Here is a 24187-nt window from a genome sequence, read left to right as displayed (position 1 = left end):
CAGGCTCCTTGATGGAGAAGTGACCCCTGCACTTTACAAACACATGTTGGATGTTATTTACAAGAAATCTGCTAATAAAATGAGTTCAAATTAGACCTGGTGGTTGCCCAATATTTTTGAAGAGGTCAGAGCCACCATATAGTATGTAGCAGGAATCCGTGTCCTGTAAAGGACGCCACCAAACCAGAATACATTCGGCACAGTTCAGGCATACAGTACAGAAGAAGACTGAGCAGGTATGAGGTGGCTTTAATAACAGCTGTGAGCAAAAGACATGCAGGGCATTGGTCATCCCAGTATTGCTAAGTTTAAAGTTCCTGAACAGTATATCCAGTAGCTAAAGTAAGAGCACAAACCCAGCCACTGCACGTAGTTGGTCTTTGTCACTGGCAAACAATAGCTATCTGCCAATCTTCCCCTGAAATTGTTTCTTTAAAAAAAAAAAAAAAAAAGACTCCAAACAGCAGTCCTAGTAGAAATGCAGCCCCGAAGTGAGCTGGCATATCCATGCGAACCCCAGCCTGGGAGAACCCGTTGGACATTTGCCTCGCTGGATGGCTGTTCCCGTCCATTACTGCTTCGCGCTCTTAATAGGCTCTGCTGATTGCCGGACGTCAGTCCACTCCTGCATGGTGTTCTGCAGAGCTTGTGTCTTCTCTTTGTCAACCTGCACATAATCGACTTTCTCGTCTGAGGCCACTGACGATGTGGAGGGCTGGGTACAGGGGAGGAGAACACAGAGTGACGTGGTGATGGGACATCTAGCTCACTCTGCTGCTTCTGAGGGCCTCATCTCTGTCCTCTCATACAATCTCACCACCTGTACTGAAGAGCTGTCTCCTCTGAAGCTCTTGCTAGCTGGAACCACGTGTCAATATCTCAGCCTCTGTAGCTGTTCATTTACGATACTTGCAAATCCCTTCTTAATAGCCCTCTTATTTCTCAACGAGGCCTTGTTCAAAAGGCACCTATTGCCTTAACTGGCATGTAAAAATGGTACCGTCGGTTTCCATGTTTATTGTCTCTCTGTAACTCTGTGTCAAATGTGCTCAGTTTATAAGCAAACCAATAGTGTTTTCTAACTGCAAGCACTGCAAATTCAGCCTGGTATCTGAGGGTATGTCTAGACTACATGGCTCCGTCAACGGAGCCATGTAAACTAGTTTACCCAGCATAGGCAACGAAGCGGAGACTTAAATAATCCCCGCTTCATTAAAATAAACATGGCCGCCACGCTGTGCCGACGATCGGCTGATCCGGCACAGCGCGGCAATCTAGATGCGGATCTGTAGGCTGGGGAAGTCTTTGTTGACCGATCCTGTAAACCTCATTTCGTGAGGCATAAGGGATCGGTTGGCAAAGGCTTCCCCAGCTGACAGATCCGCGTCTAGACTGCCACACTGTGCTGGATCAGCTGATTGTCAGCACAGCACGGCGGCCATGTTTATTTTAATGCAGTGGGGATTATTTAAATCCCCGCATCTTTGCCTATGCCGGGTAAACTAGTTTACATGGCTCCGTCGATGGAACCATGTAGTCTAGACATACCCTGAGAGTCCACAGCTGGGTTCTTTCCTTCTCAGTAAGCAACTCTGTTAGCAACACAAAAAGACTAGAATCCAGCTCCCCCTCTCTTAGCTGTGTTGGCTCTGCAGGGCTAAGAAGGAGTCAAAGACTATTTTTGTTGTTACGAGAAGCAGGTGTGACACCTAATTCACAGAACGAGCAGATCTGCAGAGTGAGAAGCTGCTATTTTCACATAGTGTTACTTTTCAAGTACTGTAATTTTCTTGTTCCCTCTCCAGTTTATTTAACTCTTTAGAGAAACATAATCCAAAATCCCAGATTCAAACTTTGGAGACTCAGAAAATCTTAAACTGGATCCAGATTAGATTTTTGTATCTTTATGCCACCTCTCTAGTACGTTTTTTGTTTCATTCTATAATGCATGTAGGAATACAACTGGCATGGAAGACACCGTACCTCATATAAGTGCATTGCATTTAAGATACATATTTAAACATATTGAAGAGTCACCAACACCATTCCACGTTATGTGGAAGCCATCTTGCTGCTGTTTCCCATCACTGGTCACTCTGCTCCTGCTGGCTAGTCCTCATTTGGCAGTATCTCAATTCTCTTAGCAGAATTTGACTCACAGAGAGGGACTTCATTTTTCAAAAGTGACTTGTGATTTTGATGCCCAACTTGATGCACTTTAAGGGCAGCCTGACTTTCTGTGCTTGGGTGCTTGGCCCTTTCCAAAAAGCAGTCCCCTTCAAGGTGTGTCGAAGTGGGCACCCACAGTCACAAGTCATTTTGGAAAATTTAGGCCAGGACACTTTGGAGGGTGAGGGTTAGGGTTAGGGTTAGGGTTTACATCTGACAACGTAAGAAAGGAATCAGGGCACCTAATCTAGTTTCCACAGAAATGGGCATCTTCCCATTAACTTCGGTGACAGTGTTGAATCTACAGTAAATGGGCCAAATTCCGCTTTCATTTACAGCCACACAAACCCATTGCTTCCAATGGCCTTACCTACCCCTCTAATGGGGCTACAAGTGTGTGAGTGAGGGCGGAATTTGGCCTAAAATAATATACAGGGCCAGAGCTGCAGATGAATTAAAAGGATGCAACACCATAGGCATCAGCAAAGCAGGGTCTTCTTATCCCAGCTGAGAATCAGGCCCCTATTGTTTGATGAGCTGGTTTTAAAGCCTTAGGGTATGTCTACACTGCCACCCTAGTTCGAACTAGGGTGGCTAATGTTGGCATTCGAAGTTCCAAATGAAGCCCGGGATTTAAATATCCTGGGCTTCATTTGCATCTTGTCGGGCGCCGCCATTTTTAAATCCCCGTTAGTGCGGACTCCGTGCCCGCGGCTACACGCGGCACGGAGTAGGTAATTCGAATTAGGAGTAGGTGGAGAGCCTAATTCGAACTACCTACTCCGTGCTGCGTGTAGCCGCCGGCACGGAGTCCGCACTAACAGGGATTTAAAAATGGAGGCGCCCGGCAAGATGCAAATGAAGCCCAGGATATTTAAATCCCGGGCTTCATTTGCAACTTCGAATGCCTACATTAGCCACCCTAGTTCGAACTAGGGGGCTAGTGTAGACATACCCTTACAGATACATAGTATTAAATTAACATATATGTAAGTAACCTGAGATACCTTTCTGTGTGGCCCAGGTGAGTTTGGCTGGAAGTCCAGGGCTAAATAATCCACACTTCCTGAACTCTTTTTTGGTGCTGGGCTGTTGGTGCCACTAGGAACCGGAGAAGCAGAAACTGGATTTTGCTAATGCAGGAAAGAGGTGGGAGGAAAAAAATGATTAAGAAAACAAGGTGAATACAAGGGACTAAAACCCACATCTATTATGGGCAGCACTTTAAATGAGAGCCTGGCTTGAATTCTCCTCTCTCTTACCCATCTGCAATCTGGGCCAGGAGCCACCAGTGTAGCAGAGGACTGAATTAAGTGGGGTCATAGGGCCGAAATCCCATGGTTAACTTGATGCATGTGAGCAGCTGTGTCCCCTGTGAGCTGGGTGCTCATGAGGCTTCTCAGGAGAGATTCAAATGCTGCCCAGCTGATTAGCAGAGTACCCACAGTTAGGTTTTTTTTTGTTTTTAACTGGTGGTGCATATTCACATATGCCTTGGTGTACATCAAATTTATTCTGCACTTGCTAAGTAGTCTCATTGACTTCAATGGGAGCACTCAAATGCCTGAAGTTAAACAGGGGCTGAAGTGCTTTGCTGGAACCAGGCCTTAGCCTGGTCAAAATGGGGCCTCAAATCAGCATTACACGTTGCTACACTGCACTGCAGACAGATTTAATCTACAGCGTGACAACTGTATGCAGTGGACAATAGCTGACTGGCCGCAGGATATTAGAGAGACAAGGTGGGGGAGATAATACTTTTACTGGACCGACTTCTATTGGTCCTAGAGACACAAGCTGACACAGAGCTCCTCTTCAGCTCTGGGAAATGCGCACACACTGGAAGTGCACTTCCCAGGATGATGATGAGCTCTGTGTAAGCTTACATATAATTGATTAATAAGAGGTCATGGGGTAGCAGCTTTGTAAGAGGCTCAAATCTCCTGTCTCTTTCATCAATACCACTGATTATAGCAGCTGGGAATCTGCCTTTTTAAATGCTTGGGGCTATATTGATGGCGCTTGCCCCACACACAAGGAGAGAATGCAGGCACTCTCTGTGAGAGAAAGATCCAAAAATCAAGCTAAAAATAAACAGGAACAATAAAATGTGGCATTAAGTTAAATAATAGAGCTCTTGGTCCTCCACTTCTCAGAGAGGACCATAATATGTACTCCCGACACGTAGCAAGAGAGGCAAACATGGTAGGAGACCGGATTGGCTTACAGGGGAAATCCTTGGTGAACGTAAGCACAAAAAGGAAGCTTACAAAAAGTGGAAACTTGGACAAATGACCAGGGAGGGGTTTAAATGTATAGCTCGAGAATGCCGGGGGGTTATCAGGAAGGTGAAAGCGCAAATGGAATTGCGACTGGCTAAGGATGTGAAGGATAACAAGAAAGGTTTCTACAGGCATGTTAACAAGAAGAAGGTGATCAGAGAGGGTGTGCGGCCTCTACTGGATGAAGGAGGTAACCTAGTGACAGATGATGTGGGGAAAGCTGAAGTACTCAACGCTTTCTTTGCCTCTGTATTCACGGACAGGGTGGGCTCCCGGACTAATGAGCTAAGTGACGCAAGATGGGATGAAGATGGACAGCCTTGGTGGGTAAAGAACAGGTTAGGAACTACTTAGAAAAGCTAAACGTACACAAATCCATGGGTCCGAACTTAATGCATCCGAGGGTACTGAGGGAGTTGGCAAATGTCATCGAGGAGCCTTTGGCCATTACCTTTGAAAAGTCATGGAGACTGGGAGAAATCCCAGATGATTGGAAAAAGGCAAATGTAGTGCCCATCTTCAAAAAAGGGAAGAAGGACGATCCAGGGAACTATAGGCCGGTCAGACTTACCTTGGTTCCTGGAAAAATCATGGAAGGGATCCTTAAGGAATCCATTTTGAGGCACTTGGAAGAGAGGAAAGTGATTAGGAATAGTCAGCATGGATTCACAAAGGGAAAGTTGTGCCTGACCAATCTGATTAGCTTCTATGATGAGGTAACTGGCTCTGTGGACGTGGGAAAGTCAGTGGATGTGATATATCTTGACTTTAGCAAGGCTTTTGATACGGTCTCCCACAATATTCTTGCCAGCAAGGTAAGGGAATGTGGATTGGATAAATGGACAGTAAGATGGATAGAAAGATGGCTAGAAGGCCGGGCCCAGTGGGTAGTGATCAACGGCTCGATGTCAGGATGGTGGTCGGTTTCTAGTGGAGTGCCCCAAGGTTCGGTTCTAGGACCGGTTTTGTTCAATATCTTTATTAATGACCTGGATGAGGGGATTGATTGCACCCTCAGCAAGTTTGCAGATGACACTAAGCTAGGGGGAGAGGTAGATAAGCTTGAGGGCAGAGATAGGGTCCAGAGTGACTTAGACAAATTGGAGGATTGGGCCACAAGAAATCTGATGAGGTTCAACAAGGACAAGTGCAGAGTCCTGCACTTGGGACGGAAGAATCCCAAGCATTCTTACAAGCTGGGGACCAACCACTTAAGTAGTAGTTCTGCAGAAAAGGACTTGGGGGTTACAGTGGATGAGAAGCTGGATATGAGTCAACAGTGTGCCCTTGTAGCCAAGAAGGCTAATGGCATATTAGGTTGCATTAAGAGGAGCATTGCCAGCAGATTCAGAGATGTCATTATTCCCCTTTATTCGGCTCTGGTGAGGCCACATCTGGAGTATTGTGTCCAGTTGTGGGCCCCCCACTACAAAAAGGATGTGGACGCATTAGGGAGGGTCCAGTGGAGGGCAACTAAAATGATTATGGGGCTGGAGCATATGACTTATGAGGAGAGGCTGAAGGACTTGGGTCTGTTTAGTCTGCAGAAGTGAAAAGTGAGGGGGGATTTGATAGCAGCCTTCAACTTCTTGAAGGGAGGTTCCAAAGAGGATGGAGAGAGGCTGTTCTCAGTAGTGACAGATGGTAGAACAAGGAGCAATGGTCTCAAGTTGTGGTGGGAGAGGTCCAGGTTGGATATTAGGAAAAGCTATTTCACTAGGAGGGTAGTGAAGCACTGGAATGGGTTCCCTAGGGAAGTAGTGGAGTCTCCATCCCTAGAGGTGTTTAAGTCTCGGCTTGACAAAGCCCTGGCTGGGTTGATTTAGTTGGGATTGGTCCTCCCTAGAGCAGGGGGCTGGACTTGATGACCATCTGAGGTCTCTTCCAGCTCTATGATTCTATGATTCTATGTCGAAGAGGGGCAAGTGAATAAAAGAAAGGACTTCTGTGGAGAAAGTCATTTTTGAGCTTTCTGGCAAGGGAAGGAGAAGCACACGGTGTGTCTATGTTTGCTCTCTCTCTTCTCCCACAATGTAAAACAACAGGATGTTTCATATAGATACATGTTAGAATGTTCCAAACAACAGCCCCGTAATCCGCAGAAGGCTATATACTGTCCTTATCATGAGACAGCTGAGTATCTTTAATGCTGCTGTCACTACCTGTGGTTTGCATTTATAGAGCCAGGTCATTGCAGAATGTAGGTGCCTTGCCTAGGTAGCTTGTCAGTACTAATGGGACTTACCATGGCCACATAGTTTTCCTCACTGTCTCCGGAATCAGTGCTGGTGATGCTCTGGGTGGAGACAGGGCGGCAGTACAGGGAGGCGCTGGAGTTGAAAGTCTGGCTGCAATGAGAGGTGGCAACGGGTTAGTTACAGCTGCAGGCTCTCACTGCTTAGCACTTACTAAGGATGGGACAAAGCTGTTGAGCTGGGATTCAAATCTGAGCTTTGCTGAAGCTCATGGCCAGATCCAGGGTTTTGGTGCTGCCCAAGAAGGACCATTTGCAAAGGTTGTTGCCACAGCCCAATCTTCCTTTAGTTCAAGCAGGGTCCAGATTTGGGCCTTTAGCCCTGGCTCATTTTTGTTTAATATCTTCTTGTTTCTTCAAGTAGCCTCAATTCTCCTTCTTTAATATTACTAGAAACCAGGCTGCATACACTCTTTTATCCCACAGGATGTATTTAATTGCAATCCCCTTAATGATAGCACATATTGTCCCTGAGCTACAGCATGCTTCTTGTGCCATTTCACCTCCATACTAACTGCAGCTTCAAACTTGTGTTTAGTGCGCTGCAGCCTGCTTGCATTTTGATGGAAGGCTAAACCTTGAAGGCCTCATCTGGTTTTCAGTCCACCAGATCTAATGATAAGGAATAACATAATGCAATCAGAGCCTGGTACTGAAGCTCTCCTCTTAAAAAGCTATTGGTTGCCTCGCAGTAAAGAAAGGGTCATAAAATTAGTCGATAAGAGAAAAATCCATTAGCTTCTGCGGGGTCAGGCCTCCTGTCAATCAAAAATCAAGCTCTGTAGGTTTCCTAATGTAGTGATCTGAGCACACAGCTCTCATGACCTGCAGTCAGTCTCCAAACAATCCAATTTATTGTAGCAGCCAATGTCCCCATGAAGTAGTGGCAGAACCGGAGCTGTGTGACTACTCGCACTTTTGGCTTAGAGGTTTGCCATGAAGCTTTTGGGTTTCAAATTACAGCAGAGCACTGCCTCAAGGGCCCTCGGGGAGCCGACAGACTTGCTGGGCCCCTGGGCAAGGTGTGTGTGGGAGGGAGGCCCTGCTCTGCGCTCGTAGAAGGGGCGTGGTCTTGGGCGGAAGGGGTGGGGCTGGACAGCCTGGAGTATGACACACTGGCCCCCACCAGAGCCACCTGGAGCATGCGATGTGGTGCTCCGGTGGTGATTTAAATGACCTGGAGCTCTGGCCACCGCTGCTCCTGTGGTAGTGGTGGCAGCAGCTAGGAGCCCCAGCCCCTTCTGAAGCATTGAGCCGTGAGGTAACTGCCTCCTTTGTCCTCCTGCCCTCCACAGCTGGCAGACCAGAGTGCCCTCACAGCAAAACCCTTTCAAAAGCTTTCAGTGTCTTCCTGTTTTGCACTGGCATGGTGGGGGATTAGCTAGTTCGGAAATGAAGCTAAATGACCATCAGTCAGCCGATGACCATCCCTCTCTGAGTGTGGGCCAAAATTATCTGACTTGGGCATGGTTTGGGTTATGCACAGTTCTGGAAAAGGTAACTATCTCCAAGTCAGTTTAACCGCTGGATTTTTTTTGTTGGTAATGAGCACTTTGTAATACCTTGGATCTCAGTGTGGAATGTGAGGCAATTCTACTGTATTCAGAGAGTTTTATCACACCGTCAGTTAGAAAACTAGCAAATGCTGATGCATTTCTCTGGATGGGCTAGAATTGGGGCCCATGCTGGAATGTCAGATCTGAACACCTGCATGCGTTGGGAAATTCTGATTCAGATTGAAATTTTGCAGCTGGTCCCTGCTTATAAAAAAACACACCAAGCCAAACCCCCAAATCCAGACAGCCTCAAGCTTTTCAGGCAGCTCAGATCTGGCTCTAGACTTTGCAACTGGAGGCCATCTCCAGCTCAGCATCCAAATGCAAGTCTTGCAAGCAAGAAGACACATCCCCTTAACAACAGACATTAAAGAGACCAGCACAACAAAAACCCAAAGTCTCTTTTTGGTGCTGCTTACACTAGTAGAGATCTGGAAATCTAGTGTCAGTTACATCTCACAGGCTGTGTCTAGACTGCATCCCTTTTCCGTAAAAGGGATGCAAATTAGACAAATCGCAATTGCAAATGAAGCGGGGATTTAAATCCCCCCTACTTCATTTGCATAAAAATGGCTGCCGCTTTTTTCCGGCTCGGAGCTTTGCCGGAAAAAAGCATCAGTCTAGTGTCAGCCAACGGTCAGGGCAGTGTGTGTGTGTGTGTTATACCCAAGTCTTCAACTGCTGAGACGCAAGGTCCCATCGCACCTAGAAGGGGCGTGGTCTTGGGCGGAAGGGGTGGGGGAAAAAGCGGCAGCCATTTTTATGCAAATGAAGCAGGGGGGATTTAAATCCCCGCTTCATTTGCAATTGCGATGTGTCTAATTTGCATCCCTTTTACGGAAAAGGGATGTAGTCTAGACACAGCCACAGTGTTGCAAATTCAGCACCTTTCCATTGACAGCAATGGACATATTCTGGAATGACACAGATATTAGTGAGAGTAGAATAGCGCTCCTGGTGCATGATCTGTGCCATCACTGTCTATCACCTTGAAGCTCAGTCAGAAGAATAGTTCAGCTCGTGTGGACGCTGCCTGTGTTTGGACTATGATGCTGTTTCAGGAGCTAAGATTCCTCCCATGTACTCACGTTGGTCTGGACCAGGATTTGGTGACTGGCGATTTGAAGGGAAGCTCGTCAATGACCGTGTTATTCCTCAGGTCCAGAGGTGTTGGCTTTGCTGCAACAGCAAGAGGATTGAATCAGCGAACACATTCTTTAAACTCTCCCTAACAGTAAATTACTGTAATTTAAAAAATAAAATGCAAAGGGCCCCCCAACCATCCTTGCTGTGGAGGCGCATTCCCAAACTTAACTCTCCTGCAGTCATTCATGCAAGGGTTATGGGAAATCAGGGCAGAATTCATCTCTCCCATGTGCACACTCCCACTCCCGCTGGCTCCAATGGGAATTCCATTGCATGGGCCCTGAGGGGTGAATGTGTCTTTTATGAGAAAGGTAGGAGTGAAAAATGCCCAGAAGGAGAGCATGTAGAAGTGGCTTATTAAAGAAACATGGATGTCCTTGGAAAAGCCTCCCTCTTTTGATTGTCAGTCAGAAATTAACATTATCACCATGGAATTTAATTGCAGTGGGCTCTGACCAGCTTTTCCATGAAGCATTTTAGAAGGAAATCTGTCCTATAACATGCAGCTCATTATAAAGGAGAGGAGAGTGTTACTTAACAGAAAGCCTGAGAATAGTTAAAAAATAATACCATTGCACCGTGCCACAATAGGCAGCTGCTATGCTGATAAGGTGAAAAAAAGACAACTATGGTGGGATATGTTAGAGGTCCATAAAATCATGACCGGTGTGGAGAAAGTGATTAGGGTATTTACCTCCTCATATAACACAAGAACCAGGGATCACTCAATGAAATGAACAGGCAACAGGTTTAAATAAACCTAAGGAAATACCACTTTGCACAATGCACAGTCAACCTATGAAATTCATTTCTAGGGTTCATAGAGGGAGCCGTGTTCGTCTGTAACTGAAAAAACTTAAAAAACAGCGAATAGTCCTGCAGCACCTTAGGGTATGTCTACACTACCCTCCTAGTTCGAACTAGGAGGGTAATGTAGGCATACCGCACTTGCAAATGAAGCCCGGGATTTGAATTTCCCGGGCTTCATTTGCATAAGCGGGGAGCCGCCATTTTTAAAACCCCGCTGGTTCGAACCCCGTGCAGCGCGGCTACACGGGGCACGAACTAGGTAGTTCGAACTAGGCTTCCTAGTTCGAACTACCGTTACTCCTCATTTCACGAGGAGTAACGGTAGTTCGAACTAGGAAGCCTAGTTCGAACTACCTAGTTCGTGCCCCGTGTAGCCATGCTGCACGAGGTTCGAACCAGCGGGGTTTTAAAAATGGCGGCTCCCCGCTTATGCAAATGAAGCCCGGGAAATTCAAATCCCGGGCTTCATTTGCAAGTGCGGTATGCCTACATTACCCCGCTAGTTCGAACTAGCGGGGTAGTGTAGACATACCCTTAGAGACTAATGAAAAATGTAGATGGTATCATGAGCTTTTGTGGGCACAACCCACTTATTGTGAAGGACAAAAATATAACTGGGTTCAAAAAGGAATTAGATGTGTTCATGGAGGCTAAGTCTGGGTGTCCCTAAGTCTCTGAGGGTATGTCTACACTAGCTTGTTAATTCGAGCTAGGTAGGCAAATCAGGCAACCGGAATTGCAAATGAAGCCCGGGATTTAAATATCCCAGGCTTTACTTGCATGTTCCCGTCCTGCCGCCATTTTTAAATCCCCCTTAGTTCGAATGAACTGCCCGCGGCTACACGCAGCAGTTTAAAGTTAACCCAAACTAAGTCCTTAGTTTGGATTAACTGTTACACCTCATTCCACGAGGAGTAACAGTTAATCTGAACTAAGGACTTAGTTCAGATTAACTTTAAACTGCCGCATGTAGCCGCGGGCAGTTCATTCGAACTAAGGGGGATTTAAAAATGGCAACCGGATGGAAACATGCAAATAAAGCCAGGGATATTTAAATCCCGGGCTTCACTTACAACTCCAGTTGCCTGATTTACCTACCTAACTTGAATTAACGAGCTAGTGTAGACATACCCTGACTGCCAGCTGGGAGTGGATGACAGGGGATGGATCACTCAATAATTGCCTTGTTCTGTTTATACCCTCTGAAGCACTGGCTACTGTTGGAAGACAGGATACTGGCCTATAGGGACCATAGGTCTGACCCTGTGTGGTCGTTCTTATGTTCTCAAAATACAGCCTAGTGGCCTAATTCTGTCATGTGCTGGGCACCTCGTGCCTGTTGAACTGCCCCCTCACACAATCAGTATCCCACAGAGCCACAGATTTTACGGCCAAAAGGGCCTTTTAGACCATTTAGACAGGCCAGGGAATTGACCTAGCGATCTCTACATTTCACCTCCACCGCAATGTGCAGCAGCTTCCATCGGAATAGGTGAGAAAGCAGGAGTTTTTCCAAGTTGCTCAGAATTCCAGCCTGTTGTTTTATTTTCAAAATGGAGATTCTAAGCAAATGGTTAATTAATCAGCTATGACAATTGAAAAACATGACAGCATTAAAGGCTGCCTGCTGTTTCCTGAACTCAGATTATTATTGGTGTTATGGTTGTGGCTACAGAGATGGCACTGTATATACCTCACAGTGTATGTCTCCATTTGGAACTGGAGGTATAATTTACAGAACGCGGAGACAAACCCGGCTTAGCTCTGATCGAGTGAGCATGCTAAAAGTAGAGTGCAACTATCATAGCTAGCTGCCCGTGCACATGCTGGGCAGCTAGTCCCTCCCACTGCTTGTGCTGCCACGGCTGATTTATTTTAGTGTGCTAGCTCACTCAGAACTAACAAGGATATGTCTCCTCCACTGAACTGCCAGTTCAAAGTATAGATGTACCCATAGCAAGAAACAGTCCCAGCCACATGTTTAATCCCCATTTTAAAGAGGGGGATTAAAAAATGTATCCAAGGCCACAGAAGAAGCCTGTGACAGAATCAGGGCTTGAAACTACTGTGCCCGAAGGCTAACTAAGTGCCTTAACCAGAACATCACCTTTTTCTCAGAGAACACTTAGAATCATGGAATCAACATGTTAGCTAGTCCAGTCCTGTGCACTCATGGCAGGGCCAAGCTTCATCCAGACCACTCCTGATAGATGTCTGTCTAACCTGCTCTTAAAAATCTCCAATGATGGAGATTCCAGCATCTCCCTAGGCAATTCATTCCATAGCAGAACCACCCTGACAGTTTGGAAGTTTTCCTAATGTCCAACCTAACCCTAACCCTTGCTGCAATTTAAGCACATTGCTTCTTGTCCTATCCTCAGAGGTTAAGGAGAACAATTGTTCTCTCTCCTCCCTGTAACAACATTTCAGGTGCTTAAAAACTGTTATCATGTTCCCTTTTGCACCTATATGGGAAGGATGGAGCTTTGCATTTCCTGCTTGGACCTTTCAGTGTAAGGGCAGGCTTTGGTGAGAGACCATGCCCAGCTATAGGGGCAGTGCTGACCTAACACTCTTAGAAGAAAATGGGGATGCTAGCAGGCCCATAGTGCCATGTGATCAGTGTGTCAAGTAGCTGATTTAAAGGCACATTTTTGGTGTGCTGATTAGTTGCTACTGGAGAGATTTGTCTGTTTCTTAAAGGATAGGGGTAGGGTGCGGGGAGGAAGGACCTTCACCATTATAGGGCTTTGTATAAAAGCCAGGAAGAATTCCACATTTTATGCATAAGGGCTATGAAGGCTGTGCTATTCCTGAAGGTGGAAGAGGAATACAGAGGACCTGTAGCAGGGCCTAAGGCTCTGTCCCTGTACACAGATCCTGGTCAGAGCTGCTCAGAAATTGGGATTTTTGTTTCGTGGTAAATTCCAAAACTTCAGGTTTTTTCCCGCAAATCACATTGAAAAGCCAAACTTTCTCATGGAACAAAAATTCCCCAAACATTTTGATTCAGAAGAAGGTTAAAAAGTTTGATTTTTTTTTAGACTTTCATACTCTGTTCTGTAAATAATTTCCCAACTTGCTGTCAAAGTGGCCAGTGCAGCTGGCTGTGTTGGGACAGGGAACAGTGCCCTAGGCAAGGCTGTGGCAATCAATACATGTTGGAGGGCTCTGGAAGGCAGTAAGTTGTAGAAGCTATTTCATATTTAGCTAGAAGCCATTCTGTATAACAAAAGCCATTTCAGTTTCTTGTGTCTGCACGAGGGAGTGAACTGGCCTTCACCGAGGTAGGGAGAGACCAGAAGGATGCGCTGTTGGAATGTGTTAATGAACTATTTTGAGCTGAAGCTCGAACTCCCTTTTAACCTGTTTCTTTCTATGCTGATAATAATTCCTCTTTGAAGTTCTCTTTGATTTCTTGCCCTGACGTCAGACTTGTTTAGTTAAAGGTATAAAATACTAGGATTGATTGTATTAAGCAGCCTTACTGGGCCCGGCTTTGCTGAGACCACGTTTGGCTCACTTTGCTTTTATTGGCCAATAAAACTGTCTGTTTAGCCACGTAAACTGAGTGAGGCATTTGCTTCGACAAAGTGTACTCATCGTGTTTGCCCGCAGACTGTGTCCCACAGTTCCCACATGGTTATGTGGCACAATCTGATACCTCCATACAGCTGTCTGATGTATTGGAACTAATCACAGCAGAGTTCCTCTGAAAATCTGCTGTAAGTGTTTCTGTCCAAGGAACTGGTCTTACCTTTCCTGTCGGGTTTGAGGTTGCGGTTCACTGGTGGGGGCTGGATTTCACTCAGTCGCCTGTGGCACTGGGAAATGGCTCCTCCTTTATGGACTGGGAGGGTCGAGGACAATCCCAGCAGGTCAAAGTGGTGTGGTCCAGGGCTCATGGGGATGTAGAGATTCTGGGAATTGTCATTTGCTTTCTCCATGTTTAACAGGGACGAGGAGCCTGGGTTCATTGGGACATAATTGTCCTCGGAGTCAGCACTGTGGGATCGAGCCACTGCAGCTCTGGTTTGCTGGAAAGCAGAGGGGAGGTCGGGGGCAAGAGGACATTTAGTGAGGTATGGAATATGAGCAGCAGTATTCAGAGAGTCTCAACCCCAGAGTATAATCCCCTCCCTAGCACAATGAGACATGTATTTTGGAGATGGGGCCAAAACTGCCAAACTCAGGTCAATCTTTCGCTCTGAACTTGAAACAGTCCCTAGAGCAGGGGAGTTCTGGTGCTGATCCTCAACCTCTCTTTACTCCTATTCAGCTGTCATTTCTGGGCTAGCCCTTACTGCTCGAGTTACCTTTAATATGACAGTTGCCTTCCAGCATTGCCTAAGGTGTGGCAGGCACTTTCCAAAGAGAGAAGAAGGAAACAATCCCTGCCCAGGGAGCTGACAGTTACTATCCTCCTTAGTGGGTGTCCTTGCCCGAGCCCAAGTGCTCGGTAGCATGTCAGCTCGTGGTGTTAATAGTCCCCCTGAATCTTGCCATTTTCCTCTGCTAGTTTCCACTTGGGTAAAGGTGAAGCCCATCCCTGTGGTATCAGGCCTCCTCCTTTCCTTAAGGAGTCTCCAATAAATTTAAACCTCCCTTCTCCCACATCTTCTCATCCTCAACCGCACTAGTGGGCCCAGGTGTGGAACTAACTCCAGCACCTTAATTTAGTTTCCAAGACCTCCTTCCTACACCTATTTTTGTCATTTGTACCACTATGTACTGCAGCCCCAGCATCTTCCCCAGCACGCCGTGGAAATTTAACTAGACATCCTTTGAGGCCCTACTTCACAGTCAGTAGGCAAGTAAACAAGGCTACCCAGGGAGTCAACAGCCTCTGTGGGCGCCTGGGCAAGGTGTGTGTGGAGGCACTGCTTCCCAACTTTGGAAGGGGTGGGCACTCAGCAGAAGGGGTAGCACTGGGGCAGCCGGCCCTCAGCACCACCCACACCGCAGTGCACCCTCAGGGCTGCACAGAGTACACTGCGCCGTGCTCCAGTGGTCATTTAAAAAGTCTGGCGCTCCTGCAGCCCCTGCTGCTGCCGTAGTAGCAGCAGCAGTTGGGAACTCCGGCTCCCTTTGAATTTCTGGGTGCCAGGGTGATTGCCATGGTACCCTGCCCTTGGTGATCCTGAGGCTACCTCACCACATTTCCAGCTAACAGTATTTCTAGTGACCATATCTCCTACCATCATGGCCTAGCTGTATCCTACCACTTTATCCATTCTCCTGATATGACCTCACTATGTGAGGAATGGTCAGCTTCCTCTAGCTCTGCTGGAAGGTAGGTTCCATCCATAGGCCTCTACACTCCACTAGAGCCATCATGATTCTGCCCCCCTCATAGGGATGATTGGGACAGCCTGCTCTGAGGGTTTTACAGTGTCCCTATGATGTGCCTGTAAATAACTGTACCGCTCTCTAGTCCTCGAGCTTAGGAAATCTGAGTATCACAAACATCTTTAATGGAGAGGATAATTTGAATTCCCAGATCTGGACCCCTTCTTGTGGCCTTAGTGCATGATTGCAGAAGCTCTGCAAACTCAGAAAGGAGCTTTTTCATTCTCACTGTGAGTTTTACACACAGTTTAGGTAATAATCTTTATCAAAACATCCCCCTAAGCTACACGTTTAGGGTGAGATTAAAGATGGGATGGTGGAATCCATCCAGACAAACGCGTGTACGTTTCAAGCTGAACTGAACTTTCTTGGAGGTTTGAAAATAGTTCAGTTAACTCTGTTTCTCATGCATCGCTGCACGTCTTGGCTCCAGCCGTGACAGAAATGCAGCACGAGAGGCTGGTTTAATGGTATTTCCAGTTCAAAGGGAAGCAGGAAGTATCAGAATTCTCATGACAGAGCCTGAGCTGGCAACATTTCCAGCCCAGCTCTGCAAAATCAGATTCAGAGTCATAGATTATATTGCCAGAAAAGACCATGAAACGGTCTTGTCTGATCCTCTATATTTCACATGCCCTTTTATTTCAGCCAGCTGCCCCTGTATAACTTGTATGAGGCTAAAGCATGTTTCCCATTAAAGATCCAGTCTTGACCTTAAGACATCAAGAGATGGAGAATCCACCATTTCCCTTGGTGGTTTGTGCTGATGGCTAAAACTAGTCCAGATGTTTCAATAAGCATTCAGTCTCTTTGGTGCTTCTCTGAGATGAAGCACCTGTCAGACATGGTTTGTGTAAGCATCCAAATCAAACCTCAGCTCTGAATGGTGTGAGCTTATCTGGTTGCTAGTAAACAACTGTTAAGGTGACCATTACTAGAGTTGAACCACAAACTTCCAGGACTCCAGCATGAGTGGAAGGACTAAGGCTTTGATCCTGCTTTCACTGAGGTCAAAGCAAAACTCTCATCGAGTCAATGGAGTCAGCTCAAGCCCTTGGTCGACTGGCTGGCAGCTGTAGCTGCTGACTGTGGTTCACTGTCCCACTGAGACCACTTACAGAGAGAGATGAATGAGTCTGCTCTACAGCCTTAGCTGAGAGCCAGCTAGCTTTTAGCTTAACTGTTAGAGGCTCCTGCATTAAGCTCCAGAGGTCTCAGGTGTGGTTCCACCTGTTGGGGTCACATAACTTACCAGATAGGAGTTGAAACCGTCATTCACAGACTCTGCTGACTGAACTGTGCTGCCGCCACCATGCTGTGGGTATTCGTAAGTCTCACAGGAAGAAGCTGAAACACAATCGTAGAGTCACAATCCACGCAGTGCCGACTTGTGCCTCTTGCAGTTCTAATGGTGCCCCTGACACTTCTCACCCTCGGAAATAGAGCCACGAGTCAGCTCCCCTTTATATATTGCTGATTCGTGCTATCCAGTAAATTACATGTAATGTGTTGGTATTTAGGTAGGACAGCACAGGCAACTAGGTAGGCGTTGTAAAACTGTGCATGTCTTCTCTCTTATTTCTGTCCCAGCATGGTCTAAGTATTCCCTGGCCGGTTTATTCACTTAACCTCACTGATGGCTACTGAGGGTGGTCACAGCATTTGGCTGTGCTGACCTGGCTCAGCCTGGAACAACTGTCCTGAAGGGAAAATCCCACCCTTACATTTACTCTTCTCTGTCAGCCAGTTCCTTGCAGCTTTCCGCTAGCTATTTTAAAAGTGCATGGTCATGTGTGTGTCCAGCTGGAGATGGCTTGGCTGATTTTCAGAGGAGCTGGCTGAAGGACCACAGCTCTAGTCCAAGCCAACAGGAGCTGCAGCTGCTCTGGAGCGCTGAAAATCAGACCTAGAGGGTGCTGAAAAATACCTTGAGGTGTCTCAGGATGGATGCCCCAGCTTTGAGTCATCCAAAATTAGTGGCAACTTTTGAAAACCTTGGCCACAAATTGAATTAGAAGTCAAATGAACCAGCTGGAGCTGCAAAAAATATGGACCTGAAAGGAGGTGTTTCAGTGTAGATCTGGACTTTCCCAAAGTTTGGGGTGTGCGTGTGAAAATCTGGTGTTTTGAGTCAGCCCTTTATACAGACAGAAACTGGCTGCAGAATTTGGACATACCCAAAATTCAGCGGTGTTCATATATCCCACAAAGCCCAACCCCTTACTATGTAGTAGCAGCTCCTCAGCTAGGATAAAGCAGTGCAGCTCCAGGTGAGCTATGCTGATTTACACAGGCTGGGCATCTGGCCCAATGTCTCTCTAACGGACTCAACATCTTTACTGTACTGTCCAACTCAGTATCCCGGGGAACGACGCCTTGCCCTACCACAACCCCCATTTAAATACCTCGGTGTAGTCTGCTGTTCTCCACTGCTGGTAATGTGTTCCTTCTGGGAATGGTAGCAGCCACGGAGACCACTCCTATGCTTTCACAATTCGGACGGTGCTGCTGGGGGCTGCCCCACCGCGGCTCCGCCTGCCCTGGCTTAGGGGGCCGGGGTGGGGGAGCAGCTGGTGAATCACTGGAGGCCACAGCCAGCGTGTTGTGGTTCTTGTCCAGCGTGAATGTCCTTGGGATCTGGTATACAGAGCGAGGGGCAACGGGGATGTCATAGGAGTCCATGGAGAGCTCCCCAAACTCCTTGCACAGGGCGTTGTTGGGAGTCTTGAAGGTATAGACCTCCTCGTTATCCGTGTCAGAGCCTGTGAGGCTGGCTTTCGTGTGCGTGTAAGAGCCAAAGCTCCGTGGGAGGTCGTAGGCGCTGTCCCTGAGCTCCGAATTGTGCCTGCTGGGTTTCGGCAAGCTATAGAATCCATGGACTTGCCTGCCGACCCCGTTCACACAGTGTCCGTTACCCTGGGAGAGCTTCTGAACGGCCGTGTCACTCCTCATGAAGAACGAGGACCTCGTGGCTTGGGAGAAACTGGCACTCCTAGGAAAGAGGAAAGGGCATGGCTTAGCTCTCTGAGGCAGTGTGGCCAATGGTTACAGCAGGGGTCTGGGAGTCAGGAGAACTGGCTTTGATTTGGCTCCAGTAAGGGCGGGGCCTTGGGAGTCCATTGTTAGCAATTGGAAAGTTGGCGACTCTGTCAGTGCTATATAAGTATAATGGTGGAAGTGGTGTAGTTGCACTTGGGCCTGTGTGGTTCTGGGGGCCTCACCAGACAGAGCGATTGGCCAGCACTTCACCTGGCTCACAGGGTCACAATGCCATACCCTCACATTTTGCCCCATTTTCCCTCCATGGAGGAGGGGAGACCAGGCCATACTTGACTGGCTTTGTGACTGGGTGCATGGACACTCAGGCCTGGTCCAGCTGCCTCTCCTCCATGGCCATGAATGTGGCCTGGCCAAATCTGAGTGAGTGAGCAGGGCTTGTGACATGTGGGAGCAGGGCAGGCAGTGGCAAGAGCTGAAGTGGTGTGTGGCTGGGTTTGAGGGAGGCTTGCCTAGCCTGGGCCACAAGCTGGGGTATGCGGACCCCTCCCAATAATCAACAGAGGCACAGATCTCCTCCAGCCCTTGACAATAGGGTTACAAAAAAGATTTTGCCTGCAGTAAATTATAGAGGGGAACTAGAATTTGTTTCTGGGGTGGGAAAGGCCAGTAGAGAATAGTTTTGTTTCTATTTTACCTCTCCCGCAATGTATGGTATGGCTGGGAAAGATGTGGCCTGGGGGGCCGGATCCAGCCCACCTAACACTTTGATCTGGCCTGTTGACTGCAACTAGCCTCTACTTATATCCTACTGCCCAGGCCATCGAATTTCTAGGCAGTGGCTCAGGCAGCAGGATCCTATTTCAATGGCTTACGGCTAACAGTCGTTGTGCCACCCTGGCAGGGGCAGAAGCTGCAAGCCCTTTAAATAGCCGCAGCAACATGGTAGCGAGGCCAGGAGTTGAAAGCCCGTGGCTGTGCTTTTAATTCAAATACTCAGGCCCCAGACAATTCTGGGGGGAGGCTAGACCCCAGCCCCGCCCCTTCCCCCGTGACCACGTACCAACATTAATTATGTGTCCCCCGTGTGAAAATTATTGTCAACCCCTGGGCTACGTCTAGACTGGCCCCTTCTCCAGAAGAGGCATGCTAATTTCTAACTTTGGAATAGGGAAATCCGCGGGGGATTTAAATATCCCCCGCGGGATTTAAATAAACATGTCTGCCGCTTTTTTTCCTTCAGGTAGGAATAAGAGATCCTCCGGAAAAGGGCTTTATTCCGGAGGATCGCGCCAGTCTAGATGCTTTTTTCCAGCTTTTCCCCAAGCCGGAAAAAAAGCAGCGGACATGTTTATTTAAATCCCCCGCGGATTTCCCTATTCCAAAGTTAGAAATTAGCATGCCTCTTCCGGAGAAGGGGCCAGTCTAGACGTAGCCCTGATGTATGGTGATAAAGGTGCTGCTGTTCACAGAAACCATCACAAGATGGGGCTAAGAAATAGACTAATTTGACACACTAGGCAGCAAGACAATGCTGAATTACACCAACTGGATGACCAGCCCTCAGAATTTGGTTCTGGGATGAGGTATTTTGACTCTGACAAGGATTTAAACCAGATGCTCCAGAGGAGGAGCCTGGCTTTGCCTTTCATCTGAGGATCTAAAAGTACTATACAAAGGTTTATTACTCAGTTTGCCCTAATGCTGCTGCCACATAGATATTATTAATCCCATTTAATAGCTGGATAAGACCCAGGAGGGTTACGTGGGAACAGTACCAAAGAGCCTGACACCTCAGTCTGGGACCACACATCGGGGAAGGAATTTCCTTCCAAACCTCTACTGGAGATCAACTGTTACCATGATAATAAAAGTTGATAGACCTTATTATTTTCAGCCTCGCTATTTGAAATCATATATATAGTAGCCCAATGTCTAAGAGTCTGTAATGCTGAAATGCTGACTGTTCCCTCTGGGCGGCGCTGTTGCCTGAGTCACGTCCTTTGCCTCCCGCCATGGCGCTCGGCTGACTTTTGCGCCGCTCAGCTGGGCTGCAGCGGGGGAGCAAGCGGCGGCATGGAGGTGCTGCATGGGGAGCGTGGGGCCCAAACGGCCGCTTGCGCTGCTTGCTCCCCGGCAGTGGCCAGGCTGAGCGGCGCAGAAGTCAGACGAGCGCCACGGTGGGAGGGGAGGGAGGGGCTGGGCAGTGACGTATATCGCCAGGGGGTGGGGCCTGGCCATGTACATCACCACCCCACCCCCCTTCGCCTCCCACCGTGGTGCTCAGCTGACTTCTGCGTCACTCAGCCTGGCTGCTGCGGGGGAGCGGTGGCCCAGCTGAATGGCTGGTATACTTATGGCTAGTATATCTATAGAGTCCAGGTTAGAGTGGAGCAACATTTTTGAACTGTAACCTTTTCCAGTGGAAAATGATGATTTGGCAACACAAAAATGTTTTGCAAATTCATGTGCTGAAAATGAAACTCAAAAACTCTGAGAATTTGGACATGTATGTCAGTATTTTCAAAAGGAAACATTTCCGTATTTTCAGTTTGAAGCTACTTTCAGTTTAGCATTTTCCTGTAATTTTACTTTTAAAATTCAGAACCAATTTAAAAGGCTCAAAATCAAAACATTGTGTTCAACCCAAAACAAATGTTTGTTTTACTTTTCGATTCACTGAAAATTTAAAAACAATTGTTTTCACTTTAGCCTTAGACTATTCCCCGCCCCAGTTTTTCAGACTTATCAGGGAACTGAAAAATCCATTGTTTGCACAGTGCTAGCCAAGGTCACTGGTGTAAGGGGAGGCCTTATTCACATTCCAAGGACATCTCCCCCTTGTTATCTATTCTTGATTCCTCTGTAACTAGCCTTGTAGAGGATGTGTGCAGAATTGTCTTTAGTCTCCAAGAGGAGTCTAACAGCTGGAACATGAGTAGGGTTATTTATGTTTCATTAATTCCATCTGAAGTTAATTTTTTTGACTGTTAGTGAATGACAGATGCAACAGGGAAATTCTGTGAGGACTCAGAAGAAACTGTAATAATCCAGCTGTGTTGTGACCTTTTGCTCCTCTCTGGCTCTCTTCCCCCATCCCTCCTCCTTGCTTACACTCTGCAAACCCAGCTCCCCACTGTTAGAGGCACAGGTCCAGCTGGGAGGTGGGAAGGCTGCCATTCTCCCACTGAAGGTGGCTGACAACTGTGATGCAAACTAAGCTCTGGGTTTGCACTGACTCCATAGGAAATGTCAGCAGGGTGTCAAAAGGCAGGCAAATCCACCCGTCCCTTGAAATGAAAAAACGGTTATTTGTCCAGAAAACTTTGCCTACAGGTTGAAACCAGAAATGATGGGTCAGGTTTTTGCAGTGCAGAGGGGTTAATTTGGCTGGCATGGTCACTTTTTGCTGCTCCTGCTCAGCCACTGGGATTCCAGCATAGGGGACATTCCATGGATATAGAAAGGGAGAGTGGGGTAGGACATAATTCAGCTGCATCCTGACAATCCCTAGCTTTGGAACAGCCCCTTTGGAAGCCTTTGTAGCTGGGTGTAATATAAATGAGCTTTAAGGCTGCTCTAAATTATACCATGGGCCACCCCACTCCACAGCAGCCCTGGGGATTGGAGGAATAAGATCATTTAGAGCCATCATTACTCTCTCTTTAGCTGCCTACATTTACTGATGCGCTAAGGCTGACATCATGCCTTTGATCAAGGCGCAATTCTCATTGATGTCAGTGATAGGGGTGACAGATTAAGTGACTTGCCCAAAATCGCACAGCCAGTCAGTAGCAGACCTAGAAGTCGCTCCCACAACGTCTGTGCTGTAGCCAACCACCAGCGCTCCTTTGAGATATAGTGCTGAGGGTGGAATATCACTGCTGATGTTCAGGGTTTCCCTTTATGTTTGCCCATAGACCTCCAACTATACCTCGTATTTTCTGATTTTCGGCTCATGCATTGGTGCAGGAAGAGATAATCCTGGGGGGCACTGGTGGACAAGGTGGTCTGGACATGGTTGGCAGGTGAATCGAAAGTAAACAAGGTAGGCTGGCTGGAGTGGACAGGAGCTGACGACTTGCGTTCTCTGAGCAGGTGGTGGTTGGAGCTGTTGAGCTCGGCAGGGGAGGAACGTGGACCGTGGCTCACCAGTGGAATGTTCCTCAGAGTGTCTGTGTGAGAAAAATACAGTGAGGATTATTATCATGTAAAAAGCTAGCACTTTCTAGCTAGAGATCTACAAGCACCATCCAAGGGCAGAGCGGGTAAGTGAGACATAATGTGGCCTACCCAAGAACACCCACTGGACTAAGGACAAAGTCAGGACTAGACTGCCCATCACCTAGCTTTGCAGCCAGGTTCTCTACCCCACTTCCCACCACTTACTTTCAGTCATCAAAATTATACCTGTCTAGAGCTCTCAGCTGTGAAGCACTTAACAATAACAAGGCACAAAATGCACCTACCCAACGGCAGCTTTGCAGGCAGTCATACCACTTAATGGGCCATGGGTGTCTAAACTGTATTCTCACCTGGCAGGGCAGTGTGCAGGCAAGCTTGTATTCCCAACACCTAGAAGGTTGATAAATACAAGATGTAATTCTCCAGGGTTGCCCATCTGGTGCCTTTCATAAGCACTCATGATTCATGCCAACTTTCTCCTTAATAATTTAAACTTCAGATTCTTTAGGAAAACGTGGGAGAGGGATATGGGTTTTAGTGATATAGCCATGCAGGAACTCATCATGTTCCTCAGCATGGGAAACACAGATTGTCATTTGTGCTGGCATTAAGTTAGGGAGTGTCCACCGTCAAAGCCACCTCGGTGAAGGCCACACACAAAAACACAGGCAAGAACTGGAAACGGGCCAATGGTGTAGCTATAAACTGGCAGTATCAAATGTCTCTTTATCTGCGGGGGACTAGGGAGAAACAGAAGAAAGTGGTTGTGGAGTAAATGGCCCAACAACCCGTTCCTGTGTGGTATTGGGAGTCATCTAGCAGGAGGTTCTCAGCATGTGATAGGAACAGGAGTCTGCTTCTCCTCTCATTTATTCCAGTGAAAATCAGGAGACTGTTCCCTGAAGTCAAGGAGGCCACACTGGTGACAAAACAGCACGAGAGGAGAATCAAATTCAAGGTCTCTGCATCGGAAGGAATTAAAAGAGGCTCCCACAGAAGTCTCATAACAGCAAGTTCTTTAGTTCCCAAGTTCTGGCCTTCAAGCTTAGCCCCAACTCACTCTGAGGAGGGAATACAAAAGCAGGTGGCTGGTCGCAGTTGCCTTGCTGGGACATCCTACAGGTGAGGGGGCCTGATATTCCCCTGCCTTGGGTAGCCATTCACACCTGTGCTCAGTGAGTCCACAATGTTACCAGCATACAGTGGCAGCATTTTACACCCTTTTTGCACTTACTGTGCACAGGTGTGGATGACTACACAAAACACAATTCTGCCAAGAATCAGGCCTTATAGCGTTGTCATGGAACGAGTTTACAAATGGAAGCTTTTAAATAACTAGATGTGTTTTTCATCCAAAGAACTCCCCAGAAGTATTAAAGACAGGAGTTCAGTACGCTCACCACACACCACCACACGTTGTCTGGTGTCATCATTACATC

The 24187-nt window shown here is 47.3% G+C and overlaps 1 protein-coding gene across 2 annotated transcripts in view; it reads right to left on the bottom strand.

Moving 5' to 3' along the window:
• Window positions 1-234: 234 nt before the first annotated feature.
• GAB2 (GRB2 associated binding protein 2) overlaps window positions 235-24187 on the bottom strand; it is a 174745-nt gene continuing 150792 nt past the window's right edge. For both annotated transcript variants that reach the window (XM_006131909.5, XM_006131908.5), the window contains 8 exons: window positions 22498-22738; window positions 17972-18558; window positions 16819-16913; window positions 13975-14254; window positions 9350-9440; window positions 6697-6799; window positions 3177-3302; window positions 235-715 (listed from right to left, as the gene is read on the bottom strand). In XM_006131909.5, the coding sequence (XP_006131971.3) occupies window positions 572-715; window positions 3177-3302; window positions 6697-6799; window positions 9350-9440; window positions 13975-14254; window positions 16819-16913; window positions 17972-18558; window positions 22498-22738 (1667 nt within the window). In that variant the 3' untranslated portion in view covers window positions 235-571. The remainder of the gene's footprint in view (window positions 716-3176; window positions 3303-6696; window positions 6800-9349; window positions 9441-13974; window positions 14255-16818; window positions 16914-17971; window positions 18559-22497; window positions 22739-24187) is intronic.

Source organism: Pelodiscus sinensis, chromosome 1 (assembly GCF_052426305.1).
Source record: "Pelodiscus sinensis isolate ZL-2025 chromosome 1, ASM5242630v1, whole genome shotgun sequence".
Classification (NCBI taxonomy): Eukaryota; Metazoa; Chordata; order Testudines; family Trionychidae; genus Pelodiscus; species Pelodiscus sinensis.
This window is presented reverse-complemented; position numbering and strand designations above follow the sequence as displayed.